At 45.7% G+C, this 13,902-nt stretch overlaps 2 protein-coding genes across 3 annotated transcripts in view; both read left to right on the top strand.

Moving 5' to 3' along the window:
- LOC138629901 (SEC14-like protein 1) overlaps positions 1-11,164 on the top strand; it is a 49,028-nt gene extending 37,864 nt beyond the window's left edge. The window contains exon 18 of the transcript XR_011311594.1: positions 11,148-11,164. The gene's annotated coding sequence lies outside the window, so the exon portion shown is untranslated. The remainder of the gene's footprint in view (positions 1-11,147) is intronic.
- The window catches only part of LOC138629917 (endonuclease V-like), a 50,575-nt gene that overhangs the window by 5,864 nt on the left and 30,809 nt on the right, over positions 1-13,902 (top strand). For both annotated transcript variants that reach the window (XM_069713914.1, XM_069713913.1), the window contains 2 exons: positions 3,159-3,227; positions 3,398-3,526. In XM_069713914.1, coding sequence (XP_069570015.1) covers positions 3,159-3,227; positions 3,398-3,526 — 198 coding nt within the window. The remainder of the gene's footprint in view (positions 1-3,158; positions 3,228-3,397; positions 3,527-13,902) is intronic.

Genomic DNA, 13,902 nt, shown 5'->3' with positions numbered 1-13,902 from the left:
CGTTGTCTGCGCGCATGTGAGCGTTGGCGCGAATGCCGAGGCCTCCCCGTGTCGCTAAGGTGGCTTTTTGAATACAAGTCGAACGGGAACAAACACCTGTTAGTTCTGCTCTGAGGTGACAGTGATAATAATTGAGCTCAAGTGCTTCCGGAAGAAAAGTTTCAATATGCAAATTTCCAATATGTACCAACGTGGAAAATTGCAGTGATGGACATTTGCCTTAACGCTGAGTGATACTCCGAGGGAACCAGATTGGACATCTGACGTACCGCGAACTCACTTAGCAGGCGCTGCACCGTCTGCTTACCCCGACGGTCCTGGTCGAGTCGTGTAAGATGCTAATTCAATTCTCCGCGGCGGCGTATCCATCTCCATCAATTAGAGTTAGTGGCTCTGGCGTCTGAAAATATTAGCTCGTCTCTGCCGTCGGGAGAAATCAGATCTTTGTTTACACGGAGGACGGTGACCCCCTCGAGGACGCAGTCGCGCGCCTCCGCCGACCGTCCGCGTCCAAACACCAGCGGCCGGCTTGTTTTCCAGTATCGGGTAGCTGTGGCACCGCGCGCCTCTGCTGGGTCTTTTGGGCTCGAGCTTTAAGCTTCGGATCCGTCGCCGCGCATGAAACTTTAGAGCTCCGCATTCGTATAATTCTCCGTCTCTGGGGCTTCGTCTAATTTGTCCTCATGGACGCTGAGAACAGCGATGCCTCGAGTCAACGCCGACTTTAAGTGCTAGGTGGGAAATTAGCTGTGAAGTAATCCGTGAAACACGAGCCACGTCGGGCTCCCCACCAAATTTCAGCAAATTAGCTCTTCAGAAACAAGATTAACCATCAACGGATCCCCACGCCGCCGCCGCCTCGTACCGCTGACAGCCGATACGCTGCCAGCATCAGTTAGATGTCAGAGTTTCCAACAACGGCGCCAGCAAACTGACAGTTTTTCTAAAAACCAATATGTAGTCTGAGAAGTGCCTCTGAAGGTTACTGAGTTTTCTTCTGCAGCAATTACATGCGCCGGAAAAGAAGTAGCGGCGAGTGAACTCGGGTGAGTCGGACCGGCGAGGAGCTACGATTGTGTCGTCTAAGCTGAGGAACGTTGGAGAACCCCGTCGCCACGGCGACACGGTTCAGGTGGTTTGCAGCGAATGTTTTTCCGTCCGGACGCCTCCGGAGGTCGAAGTAGAACAAACAAACAGCTAAACTCTAGTTAACGACCAGCTAACAAACAGCTGACATCGCTAAAAAAAAAACCCATCTCAATTCAAGTTGACATACAGTTAACAATGTTAACAAACTGCGAACATCCCTAACAACTCTCAGAGTCCTCAGACAGCAGACAGGAGAGTGACATCGATCCACCCGTCTCACTCTTTAAAAAAAAAAAAAAAAAAAGTATTCCTATAAATCTGCAGAAAAATCGAACTGTAAATTGATCAAACTTAAATATTTTTCAAGTCCAGGGAAATGACACCAGCCTTAAAAACCAGACAGAGGGGAAAGCAACGAGTATATTTTTCTCTTTTGGAGTAAATAATGGAGCCTGATGATAAGATGGAGGCTTTTTATAGCCTCCATTAAAGGCCGAGCGGACATCCCATTAACGTGGACGGGGTCCATCTCGACCCGCTCTCTCCTCGTTGTTTGCAGCTGAGCATAATGCCTTCGATGAGTCGGAGACAAAACGGGAAAAGATGAAAGGTGGTAGAAAATGTTTCTTTCTGGGTCCTTGTTGATGCTCCTCAGCCTCCTCGTCCGTGCCTCCTCTTCCTCGCCCTTCATCTCTTCGTCTCGCTCCCTCTCTGTGTCTCTCGTTGTCTTTCTCCCTCGCTGATAACTTGGCTGAAACTCAAACGGCTGTTATTGATGACTCGCTCTGTGTTTCTGACTTCTGCTGTTCTGGCCTCTGTCCTCTCTCTCTCTCACACACACACACACACACACACACACACACACACACACACACACACACACACACACACACACACACACACACACACACACTCACACTCACACTCACACTCACTACTGGCCTCAACCCAGCCGGGATCGGGGGCCCCGTGCGGCCCCTCCTGCCTCCCCGCTGGCTGCCTGCTGTAATCAGTCATAGCGGAGCCGACACTCCATCCATCACGGAGGCTAAACTCCCTTCATCGCTCTGGCCCGTAAACAGCTGCACACAAGTCGGAGGCATCACGACGTTCCGACTTTGCGTCGTCTCTTTGAGCGAAAACTTTTAGATCCTGCAGGATTAAACGGAGAAGTTTCCCCGAGTACATCATCAGCCCATCAAAACAAAAAGAAGCCTTTTCCTTTATTCTGATTTAATACCCCGATGTAAGAGGACTTGTGAAAAAGTGTTATCCGGTAAATGGTGACTCACCATGTGGATGACAAATCTTTCGTTACACTTTTTTCATATACGGAGCTTTTGGAATAATTAGATTTCTGCTCTGCCGTTATTAAAAACAAAAAAACCAACAACAAGTCTTTGTTGCTGATGGTTTGCTCTTATAGTTTTCAATAATGTTTTTTTTTGTTGTTTTTTTTGAACTTGTGTAGTTTTTCTGTAGATATTTGTTTGTTTTAAAGCTGAGAAAAAAGATTATTATATGTTGATTTTATCATTTTAATTATAATTATAATTCATTCAATAATTGCTGACATTGCCGTCAACATGAATAGAAATTTTGAGGAATAATAGTGTTTTCTTTTATAAATATTACCTGAAATTCTGTTTTGACAAAAAAAAAAAGGTTTTGTTTGGATTTTTCAAAGAAATAAAAGTTCCGAAAGATCTTTTTTTTTTTTTTGTGCTCCACTTTATTACAACCTGTTTCCAGGTTCAAAAGAGTCAAATTTGAAGACGTTTTTTTTTTCTCCACACTTTTTTTTTTTTTTTTTGGTTGCGGCAGGAATTTCTTTTCCTTTATGTATTCAGGCATTTTGCAGTCAGTCAAAGACATAACTCACCATCCTTTTCAAAAAAATACAGTTTTACATGTTGAAGCTGCAGTTGGACATAATAGAGTTATTCAAAGGTTAAAGAGAAAGAGGAGAGAGAGCGAAGCCTCCACATCAGGTTAATAGTTTCTTGCTCTTTGTTTTGGCATGCTGTACATGTTTTCTGACTTTGATGTTTGTTTCTTTGCCTCCGCAGATAGCTGCTCTGCAGAAAGGAGGAGACAGCTTCCCACTCACCGCCGCCTCGGGCAAAGTGCTCGGCAAGGTGCGGCGGTGCACACGAAAAATAGAAAACAAATGCTTTTTACCGAAGGTTGTTGTGATGCTGCTGACTTCAAACGGACACCCACCCAGCTGAGAGTCGAAACTTAACAAAACTGTGACGATGATTGCCATCGAGAGACGAACGCTGAGACTTTCCCCGTTTGAATTCAGGCGCTGCGAAGCTCCGACAAGAGCTCGAAGCCGGTGTACGTCTCCGTGGGCCACAAGATCAGCCTGGACACGGCCGTCCGCCTCACACACTCCTGCTGCCGCTACCGGGTGCCTGAGCCCATCAGACAGGTGCGCACACACACGCGCACACACGCACACACGCACACACACACACACACACACACACACACACACACACACACACACACACACACACACACACACACTGCAACAGGTCAAGTTTAATTATACAATTCAATTCAATTTCTTTAAAATAGCGCCAAATAAAAACAGGTTATTTCATGGCACTAAATGCGGTAAAGTCCTTACAACAGAACTTTACATCATACAGAGAAACCCAACAATTCAACAATTCCCACGTAAGTTAGGGGGAAAAAAAACCTCTCCTTTAAGGGAGAAAAACCTCCAACAGAGGGAAGAAAAAAACTCTTCTAACTAAAGTAACCTCCGACAGAGGGAAGGAAAAACTCTCTTTTAACAGGAAGAAACCTCCGACAGAAGGAAGGAAAAACTCTCTTTTAACAGGAAGAAAACCTCCGACAGAAGGAAGGAAAAAATTCTCTTTTAACAGGAAGAAACCTCCGACAGAAGGAAGGAAAAACTCTCTTTTAACAGGAAGAAACCTCCGACAGAAGGAAGGAAAAACTCTCTTTTAACAGGAAGAAAACCTCCGACAGAAGGAAGGAAAAACTCTCTTTTAACAGGAAGAAACCTCCGACAGAAGGAAGGAAAAAGCCTCTTTTAACTAAAGAAACCTCCGACGAGACATGAAGACATGAACTGTTGTTAAAGCCAGTAAACCAAAGACATGCAGCTTCAGGAATATCTGCAAAAGAAAGCACGGAAACTTTGCGTGAGCGAGTTCCCCTCAAAACACAACACACCACAAGTTTTGCACAACAGCAAACAAACTTGCTTGCAAAAAGCTGCGGCGGAGCAGCGTGAAGGAGGAGACAAAAGAACCACAAAAGACAGGCGAGCATCGCTTTGCGTAACGGCGTCCCGCTGTGGAGCGAGGAGGCGCGAGCCGGGCGGCGCTCCTCGGCAGCCGGGCCTCGAGGGGAACGACGTCCGCAGCCGAATTACAGACGCTCTGCAAAAAACTGCAAACAGGTTCGGTCGGCAACACGACGCGACGAAGCTGCAGGTTGCCACGGTGACGATGGAAGCACGCAAACTTTTATCCGGGTTAAAGTTTGTGGTCCAGGATCTTTGCTTGATATTAACAGTAAGATTTGTCCAGTTATACAACGTGTGTACTGTGCAGGCTGGTAGGTGTGTGTAGGTGTGTGTGTGTGTGTGTGTGTGTGTGTGTGTGTGTGTGTGTGTGTGTGTGTGTGTGTGTGTGTGTGTGTGTGTGTGTGTGTGTGTGTGTTGTTGTTGTTGTTTTTGTTCTCTCAGCCAAACAAAGTGAGCACGCTGCAGGACACCAGAGCACGATGACTCATGCTTCTGTGGGAAAGTGAAAGGCGGCAAAACAACAAGAGACTCGATGAAATCTGTGGAAAAGGTTTGATTTATATCATTTGAAAAAGGGAAACTCTGGACACTTTCCGGTCGCCATCTTGGCTACTTTAGAGGAAGGGGGCGGGGCATAACTCTTTTTATTTTTAAGTGCAGGCGTCTGAAGAAGCTGCAGCTGTTCCGGAACACTTTTATTTTTTTCCACTGCTGCTGCTGGACAGAAGAATCAGCGCTTTTATCGAGTGCGTTCAACAGAGGACACAAAAACACTGTTGATTTCTGGGTAAAATAATGAAAGCTGCAGATATTTGGGAGGGTCATCACCCTCCCCAAATGTTCTGGGGGAAGTGACGTCATCTGGAACTCATCAGATTTACTTTTTAAAGATCCATCAGATCCTCCATCGCCGGCCTCCTCGTTAATCCCAGGATCTCCGCTAACACATTTTGGAGAGTTCGCTCTGAGCCTTCGTGACGCTCTGGAACAATCTACCCGAGGATCTGAAGGACTTTTACTTCTGCGCACATCCGCAAAAGAAAACTTAAGACATATCTTTTAGGCTCGGCTTAAAATTGCGGCTCTGTTGTTTTACTGTTTTATTTATTGTTTGGGGTTCGTTTTAATCTTTGTTTTCCAGTTTTCTTCTCGTTTTTATTGAAACATCTTGCGATGTGAAGCGCGTTTGGGACGCACCGCTGCATGGAAGCTGCTGTAGAAGTTAAATCTGAGTTGGATAAATGGGAGGCGGGAGGTGATCAGACTCTCATACATGTGATCTTCATGTCATTGAAACAACAACGTTTTCAGAGTCCAAACATAAAGCTCTTGTCTGACGTTTCAGAAGGATCTTTTTCTTAACTGCCGGCTGCAGAAGTTCAAGTGGACTCAGTAAACCGAGCTGAACTGGTGGTGATAAAGATCACAATGAATATTTTATCGTCCCTTGTCTCGTATTAAGGAGCTGTGGTGTACTCTGCCTCCTGCCCCAGTGCATGCTGGGACTCCTAAAAAAAAGTAATAAGTGGGTGTTGGAAGTTAACGGTCGTCTGCAGCAGTCGTGAGTCACACGAATCGTAATGTTTAGAGCATCTTTTATTTTTAATTTTTTTCAAAGTTTTAGTCTTAAAAAAATAAAAATAAAAATAAATGCTGATTGTTGTTTTTGGGTACAAGAAAAGAAGAGGGAGAACGTGACCTGGGCTGATCCCTGCTGCAGCCCGGCGGCGCTTCTTCGTCCTGCCACTAGGCTGTGCTGTGCTGCTGCTGTTAAACACGCTTTGAAGTCCTAACAGAAAACACACACACACACACACACACACACACACACACACACACACACACACACACACACACACACACACACACACACACACACACACACACACACACACACACACACGCATCTCAAAATCAGTTTTTTCTCTAGGGGAGCTGCTAACTCATCCCCCTCCTATGTGTGTGTGTGTGTTTATTTCATCAGAGTGTGATGTGTTTTAGCTGCTGGGGGGAGGAAGGGGGAGAGAGGGAGGGGGGGGGAGCACTGGATGTGGACATCACAGAGAAGCAGGGACGCTCTCACCTTCCTCCGTCCAATCATCTTTCAGTCTAGCGCTTCTCCTCTCAGTCTTTTCTGCGCCGTGTTTTCTTTTTCATACACTTCCTGTTCTCTGAGATCGCAGACAGGAAGCGCTCGCGGGTCCAGGTGTGATGAGTGTCGCGTTTAATTCCCTCAGAAAAATATGTCAGTCCGACAGGAAGACCGCCCGTGTCGCGTCCTTCTAAACGCCGCGAAGCGGCAGCGGGGCAGACGTGCGTCGAATTACAAAGGTCACGTCAAAGCGTGCAGTACTCCGCCCCGTCCACCGGAGGGAGGCGTCGTCTGAACGCGAGAAGAACACGTAAACAGAGGCAGGTTAACTCTCGGAGGTCACGTGGTCTGAAGGCAGGAGGTTTGCGATGAAGTGTTTTATTGGATTTTTGTTTTCTTAGCGTAACCACCTGTTTATTTTACCCCCCGAATACTCAGTTTCCACTTGTTGAGTGTTCTAACGCAGAAAGATTCAGTGTGCCCAAGTACACAGTGTGTGAAATAGAGTATGTCAAAAGTACCAGGATGTCCTGCTACATCCAGTTTACAGTCTTCTCTGGATGTTCTGACCCACAATCATCTGCAGCTGAAGAGACGTCACATCGAATGAACTGCTGAGAGGCTTCGTGGCGCTGAGGGGTTGTAATAAAAGAGATGAAGATGATGATTTTTAGAATGAAGATGATGATTTTGAGGAAGAAGAATTTCCGGGAGAAGAACAATCTCAGGAAGAAGAAGAATTTCAGGAAGAAGAAGAAGAAGAACTTCAGGAAGATGAAGAATTTCGGGAAGAAAAAGAAGAATTTCAGGACGAAAAAGAAGAATTTCAGGAAGAAGAAGAATTTCAAGAAGAAGAATTTCAGAAAGAAGTTTTTCTTTATCTCTGATCAGATTCTGAGTTCGGTGTTAATTCCATTTTGTCCCCGTTTCATTCGTCATTCAGGTCGTACCAAAGACAACCGGGTGTTGCAGTTGGCGCAGAGCGATCAAAGTCCTTCAGTTTTGGGAGAGCTGAATGCTCCTGTTCTTTAAAAATCCTGATATCACATTCATATTTGACAAAGGGAAGGAAAACAACGACAATAACATCCAAGTTTATTCGTTGTTGGATAACAGTCTCTTGTTTCAGCTCTTTACACATTCATATTTGATAATGATTTCATAAACCACAGCAGCTGAGTGTTCATCTTGTAAAACATTAAACACACTTCGAATTAACCCTCAGAAGATATGTAAATATATTTAGTTTGTTTTTGTTTCTTTTCCTCTCCCCCTATCTCGATTGAGATATAAGCCCCGCCTCCCACAGCTCCACAGACTCAGAAAGAGAAAAGATGACATCATGGTTGGATTCTGCAGTGAAGGCTGATGTGTGAATGCACTGCAGCAGAATCTCATAGTCGGAGAAAAAACTGAAACACGCGTGTGCGTCTCATCGGGAGCTTAATTCACGCCCCGTCCGAGCCGCGCTCCCTCACGCCATTAAATTCTCACACCCCTCCGGCGTCCCGCGCCTCAACGCGTCACGGAGGTAGGAGGCAAGCGGACACCTGCCTCACCTCATCCTCGGGCCGGTCACCATGACAGCGACAGAGACGCAGGTAGAGGGCAGAGAGAGGAGGCCAACACGTTCCAGATCGAAAATCACAACTCCCACGCCCGTAAAAAGGGACTCGGAGAGTTCGGCTTCGTTCACTTTTAGTAACTCGCGGTCATGTCGTGTTGCTGCCGCCGACATCGGAGCGGAGTCGCAGTCTTTTGTTGATTTGTTGGAGAAAAAAAAAATAGAATCAAATATATCAAAGACAACGTTAAAAATATGTGCTCATTTTGAAATTGATGGCAGTAAAACATCCCCCCCCCCAAAAAAAAAAAGTTGGGGCAGAATCACCAAAAAACTGGAAAAGTTGTGTCACACTAAAAAAAAAAAAAAACATCTTCCAACTAATTAGGTCACCTGGGCAACAGATCAGCAGCATTATTCGGTATAATATGAACATTTTAGAGAGGCAGAGTCTCCCGTGAGGAGAGGTTCACCACTCTGAAAGGCTTTGAGGGCAAAAAGTGCGACAATTAAGAATTTGTGGATTTCATCATCTACGGTTCATAATATCATTAAAAGATTCAGAGAATCTGGAGAAATCTCTGAACACAAGGGACAAGGCTGAAAACCAATATTGGATGGTGGTGATCTTCAGGTCCTCAGGCAGCACTGCATTAAAAACAGACACAACTCTGTAAGTGGAAATCACTGCACGGGCTCAGGAACACTTCTGAAAACCATCGTCTGTGAACACAGTCCATCGCTGCAGCAACAAATGCAGGTTAAAACTCAACCATGCAAAGAAGAAACCAGATATAAACATGACCCAGAAAGAATCAAAATGTTTTGGAAATTCGTTTTGGAGGACGCTGCATCCTCTGGTCCTAAAGAGCTATTTTTTTTTTTTTATTAAATATGGTTTTACATGATTTGCAAATCATCGCAATCTGTTTTTATTTACATTTGACAGATTTTTACACTGTTGGTTGTAGAAGCCTGGAAATAACACGAACCGCAGGACAACGAAGGCTAAAATCAAGAATTCAAACGTTTCGACCTTTTCAGGTGATTTATGTACGTTTTGTTTTTTTAAATGTTACCCTTTGATTCATGAAGGCGCTGCTGTCGGCTGAGCTGCGTTGTCTCCTCCGACTGCCGTTAAGTTATGCTGAAAGAAAACGGTGTAATAGCGTTTTCAACTTGTTCCCTTCTGCTCCATCACGGCGATCTACTAATGCGTCGGTGTTTGACACCTTTCTGATAAATGAAACATGCAAACCTCCAGGTAGAAACTCGCTCTTCTGACCTTTCTGCTCCGACCTATTGTGCACAGATACACAAAACACACACACACACACACACACACACACACACACACACACACACACACACACACACACACACACACACACACACACACACACACCCCCCTGCTCCTTCTCTCCTCCAGCAGTCATTTAACAGCTCTAATGGACAGCAGTAGCACTGAAACCTAATTTTCTTCAAGCTAATGTTCCTCGACAAACACACTGGTATCCTGTCCGACCGCGTCACGTGGAGTTCATCTGGCCGGCGCCTTGTTGCCTCAGGAAATCGGCACAACAAATAATGGCATATAAAAGATAACAAATTCAAGCTTCCAGCTTTATGACAATAACATAAAAAAAAATGTGAGCTGTATTAGCACCTTTGCGCCTTTGCCTGTGATTTAGACTCGAAACCAAAGCTTTGTGTCTCCGCCATCAGCGGAAGAGTCTCTGTTCTTTGAATGTGTGCTGTAAAAGGCTCGCGGCAGAACGAAAGCTGCGCTTCACGATGAGATTCGTGCGTTTGATGTGTGCTTCAAGCATTATTTAGTGACGCCTCAAACCGGGCTCTCCTCATCAGAAAGACCGTTTTTACAGCTCCAGCGCGAGCTTTTAAAAATTCCTCCGCTCCGGACGATTTCTCCTCTCATCGGGAGGGACATCATTACTGTTGAAAATCCCGCAATTATCCTATTGGCGATAAAAACGAACCCTCGCCTCGGTTCGGCGCGACGAGAGCTTCGGCTGCTGCGGCTTTCTGCTTGAAATGGTGCCGTCAGACTCGGTTTGCGTATGTTTTTTTGTTTTTTTTTCCCCCAAAGAAAATGTCGTAAAAAAACTCGTGCTTGTTTAAAAATGTGTTCCGTTCAAACACATTTGATCACTAATTCAAGCGGTTTTCTTATCGCCGTTTCTCTGAAACGTCTTCGCGGGTCGTGCAACTGTGAATTCGTCCCCCCGGAGTCAGACTGTCAACACCGAGTCCTACTGGGAGGCGTCTGATAACTTGGGCTTATCTGTTTGTTAACTTGAGCTTAACTGTTTTTTAAAGCAGAATTTGCTGATTGTTAGCGTTGTTAACTGTTCGTTTCGCTGGGTTTTAGCGTTATTAGCTATTGGTTATCTTTATTAGCTGGTCGTTAGTGTTGTGAGCTGGTTTTTAACTTTGGTTTTAGCTATTTTTTTTTTTTTTTTTAGCAGAAATAGCTGTTTTTTTTTAACTGTTGCGGCTGAATTTTTAGAGCAGGTTTCATCTCATCAGTGTCACCGACGGTGAGTCGCACGGTTGTTATTTACTCTGTAATTATCATTGAGATTGGCGGTGAGTAAAAATATTTGTTTTTCCAACCAAGCACTTATTTTCAAAACTCTCCCACGCGTCTCTAATCCATCGAGCCCCGGCGTTGTTACCGACTGACTCGTGGAAATTTCAAAATATGACTTTGCGGCCTGAGGGGTTAAACCCCATTACTCCCTGTAGTCCCCTCCTCCACCTCCTCCACTCACTGATGGGAAGACATCCTGTGGTAATGGGGCTGTGAGGAGCTGGCTGGGATGGACAGAAGCCTCTCCGCTCTGTCTGAGTGCTTTGCTCGGAGCGGAAGTCGTCGCTAATTACGTTCCCCTCCTCTTACGCAGCAGTTACCTGGACGCTGCAGGATCTCGCTGCTTCCCGGCTTCCTTGAGGAACAGTTCATGTGTAGGTAGGGTCGTAAGAAGTCCCCATGTGGTCTGAAGCTACCCCAGCATCCCTTTTAAAATCGGTTTCCTGGAAGGCTTTTGCTGATGTTTACATTGCATTTGCATGTCATAAACATAACCCCCCACCCCCACCCCCTCTCCCCCTCCCCCGCCCCACCCAGTCCTGCAGGGCTCTCTGGATGTGGGATTGTGTACAGCCTAAGAGGCGGTGAATGTGTCTCCACGAGCCGGTCTCTGATCTGGCTTTCCATATACCCCCCTCCTGTCTCCCCCCGTCTCCCCCCGCCCCACCACCACCACCACCACCACCACCCTTTCCAGACCCCCTTTTTGTGTCGGGCAGGGAGACAGGTAATGTAAAACGCTCTACAGCTGTGCTCCCAGATTGCGAAAACAGATGGAATTTCAACGTGAGTGATAGGCAATGGGGAGTGTGCATGCACAGAATAAAATAGATTGAGGAGGAGGAAGACGAGGAGGAGGAGAAGGACTGCAGAGTGTTTGAAGGAGGGATATTGCTGATGCATGTTTTGTGTGCAGTTTATTGAAGCCCAGGATATATTTGTGTGCAAAGAAGCAAAGATTTCTGGTTTTATTGTTTGTTAGTTTTTTTTTTAATGCTGCACTCTACAGATGCAAGGATTTATCTCCCTCCACCCCTCCTCCCCCCGACCCACAAGCTGTGTGTGTGTGTGTGTGTGTGTGTGTGTGTGTGTGTGTGTGTGTGTGTGTGTGTGTGTGTGTGTGTGTGTGTGTGTGTGTGTGTGTGGTTTGCTTTTGATGAGTCCTCACTTTTTCCACTTCCTCTCACCTTCTCATTTCTCCCCAACTTCGCTCTTCCTCACTGTACTGTTTATCCTCTTCTCTCGCCGCCGCCTGCATTTCATCCATCCATCCATCCATCCATCCATCCATCCATCCATCCATCCATCCATCCATCCATCCATCCATCCATCCAATCCATCCATCCATCCATCCATCCATCCATCCATCCATCCATCCATCCATCCATCCATCCATCCATCCATCCATCCATCCAATCCATCCATCCATCCATCCATCCATCCAATCCATTCCATCCATCCAATCCATCCAATCCATCCATCCATCCATCCATCCATCCATCCATCCATCCATCCATCCATCCATCCATCCATCCATCCATCCATCCATCCATCCATCCATCCATCCATCCATCCATCCATCCATCCATCCAATCCATCCATCCATCCATCCATCCATCCATCCATCCATCCATCCATCCATCCATCCATCCATCCATCCATCCATTCCATCCATCCATCCATCCATGCATCCATCCATCCATCCATCCATCCATCCATGCATCCATCCATCCATCCATCCATCCATCCATCCATCCATTCCATCCATCCATCCATCCATCCATCCATCCATCCATCCATCCATCCATCCATTCCATCCATCCATCCATCCATCCATCCATCCATCCATCCATCCATCCATCCATCCAATCCATCCATCCATCCATCCATCCATCCATCCATCCATCCATCCATCCATTCCATCCATCCATCCATCCATTCCATCCATCCATCCATCCATCCATCCATCCATCCATCCATCCATCCATTCCATCCATCCATCCATCCATCCATCCATCCATCCATCCATCCATTCCATCCATCCATCCATCCATCCATCCATCCATCCATCCATCCATCCAATCCATCCATCCGTCCAATCCGTCCATCCGTCCATGCATCCATGCATCGCTCTCCACCCTCTGAATAATTCAGGCCCGCAGAGCTCGTGTATTTTCGGTTGTTGTCACCTCTGCAGTAACACAAACACAGCCTACGTGCGCACGTACAGCCGATTCGCACAAACGATGCTAAAGACGGAAACGGAAGCGCACCAGACGTCGTGAGACCGCCGAGACTCCAGAACTACGGAGAATTGTCGTCGCAGGGATTTCACACCGTCACTGTGCTCCACCTTTTCTCTGCTCTGCTCTCCCAGCGCTGAACAATAACACGTCTCACTTTTTCTGTGTCTTACACAAAGTTATAAGTGTTGCGTAACGTGTGGGGAAAGACACGCTCGCTTTGAGTCACACAGAGTTTCCTTTAGCTTCTATTTGTTTCCTTGTTGGTGCTGAGTTTTGTGTTCAGGCACTCGCTGGAATCGATGTAGGGGTCATAACGAGCCACGCTTTGGTTTTATTAATGTACTCGTTATTTGTCTTCATTAGACCCGTCGAGATCAAGACTCTACCCTTAATGATAGAATTGTAAAATCTGCTGAAGGCAGCAGCTCATTTACATACGAGTTGAAGGCCACTTTTCAATTTGTAGACAACACTAAATTATAAAATAAAAAAAAAACATTTCAGCACATCATCATCATCCAAATTTGAAGTGACGTAATCTGAAATAATCTCTGAACGACGTAATTACTTTACCACAAATTGCTGTTTAGTTGTTAGTGTTTTTTTGCTGGAGGATATGTTCAATAAACAGCAGATATACTGTTTAGTACACAGTAGATTTGAATAGATTATTCATAAATTCATTTAATGAACTTGTGTCTCTGTGAGGTTCTGCTGCACGGCAAGGCTTTGAGCTCAGTGCTAATGTTAGCACATGCTAACATGCTCTGACCCCGTATCACGCCAGAGGGTGTAATACACTCATCAGTCCACTAGAGGACACCGTGTCAGTGTCGTGATTTGCCTCGTCTATGTTTGAAAAGTAAGGGGCTGAAACCACGAAGGCGTGGTTGGAAAAAGCTCAAGGGTTAAATTTTACACTAGTAACATTAGGTACGTCACAGAAGTTATTTAACGGATTTTAAATAAGTTAAATACGCAGCGTTTCAGAAGTAACTTACTCTCGTAACG

The sequence above is a fragment of the Brachyistius frenatus genome, unplaced genomic scaffold (genome assembly GCF_029030835.1).
Source record: "Brachyistius frenatus isolate BFR_SWC_R1_liver_20210118 unplaced genomic scaffold, ASM2903083v1 Contig_123, whole genome shotgun sequence".
NCBI lineage: Eukaryota > Metazoa > Chordata > Actinopteri > Embiotocidae > Brachyistius > Brachyistius frenatus.
Note: the sequence above shows the minus strand (reverse complement) of the source record. Positions and strands in the feature narration are given on the sequence as shown.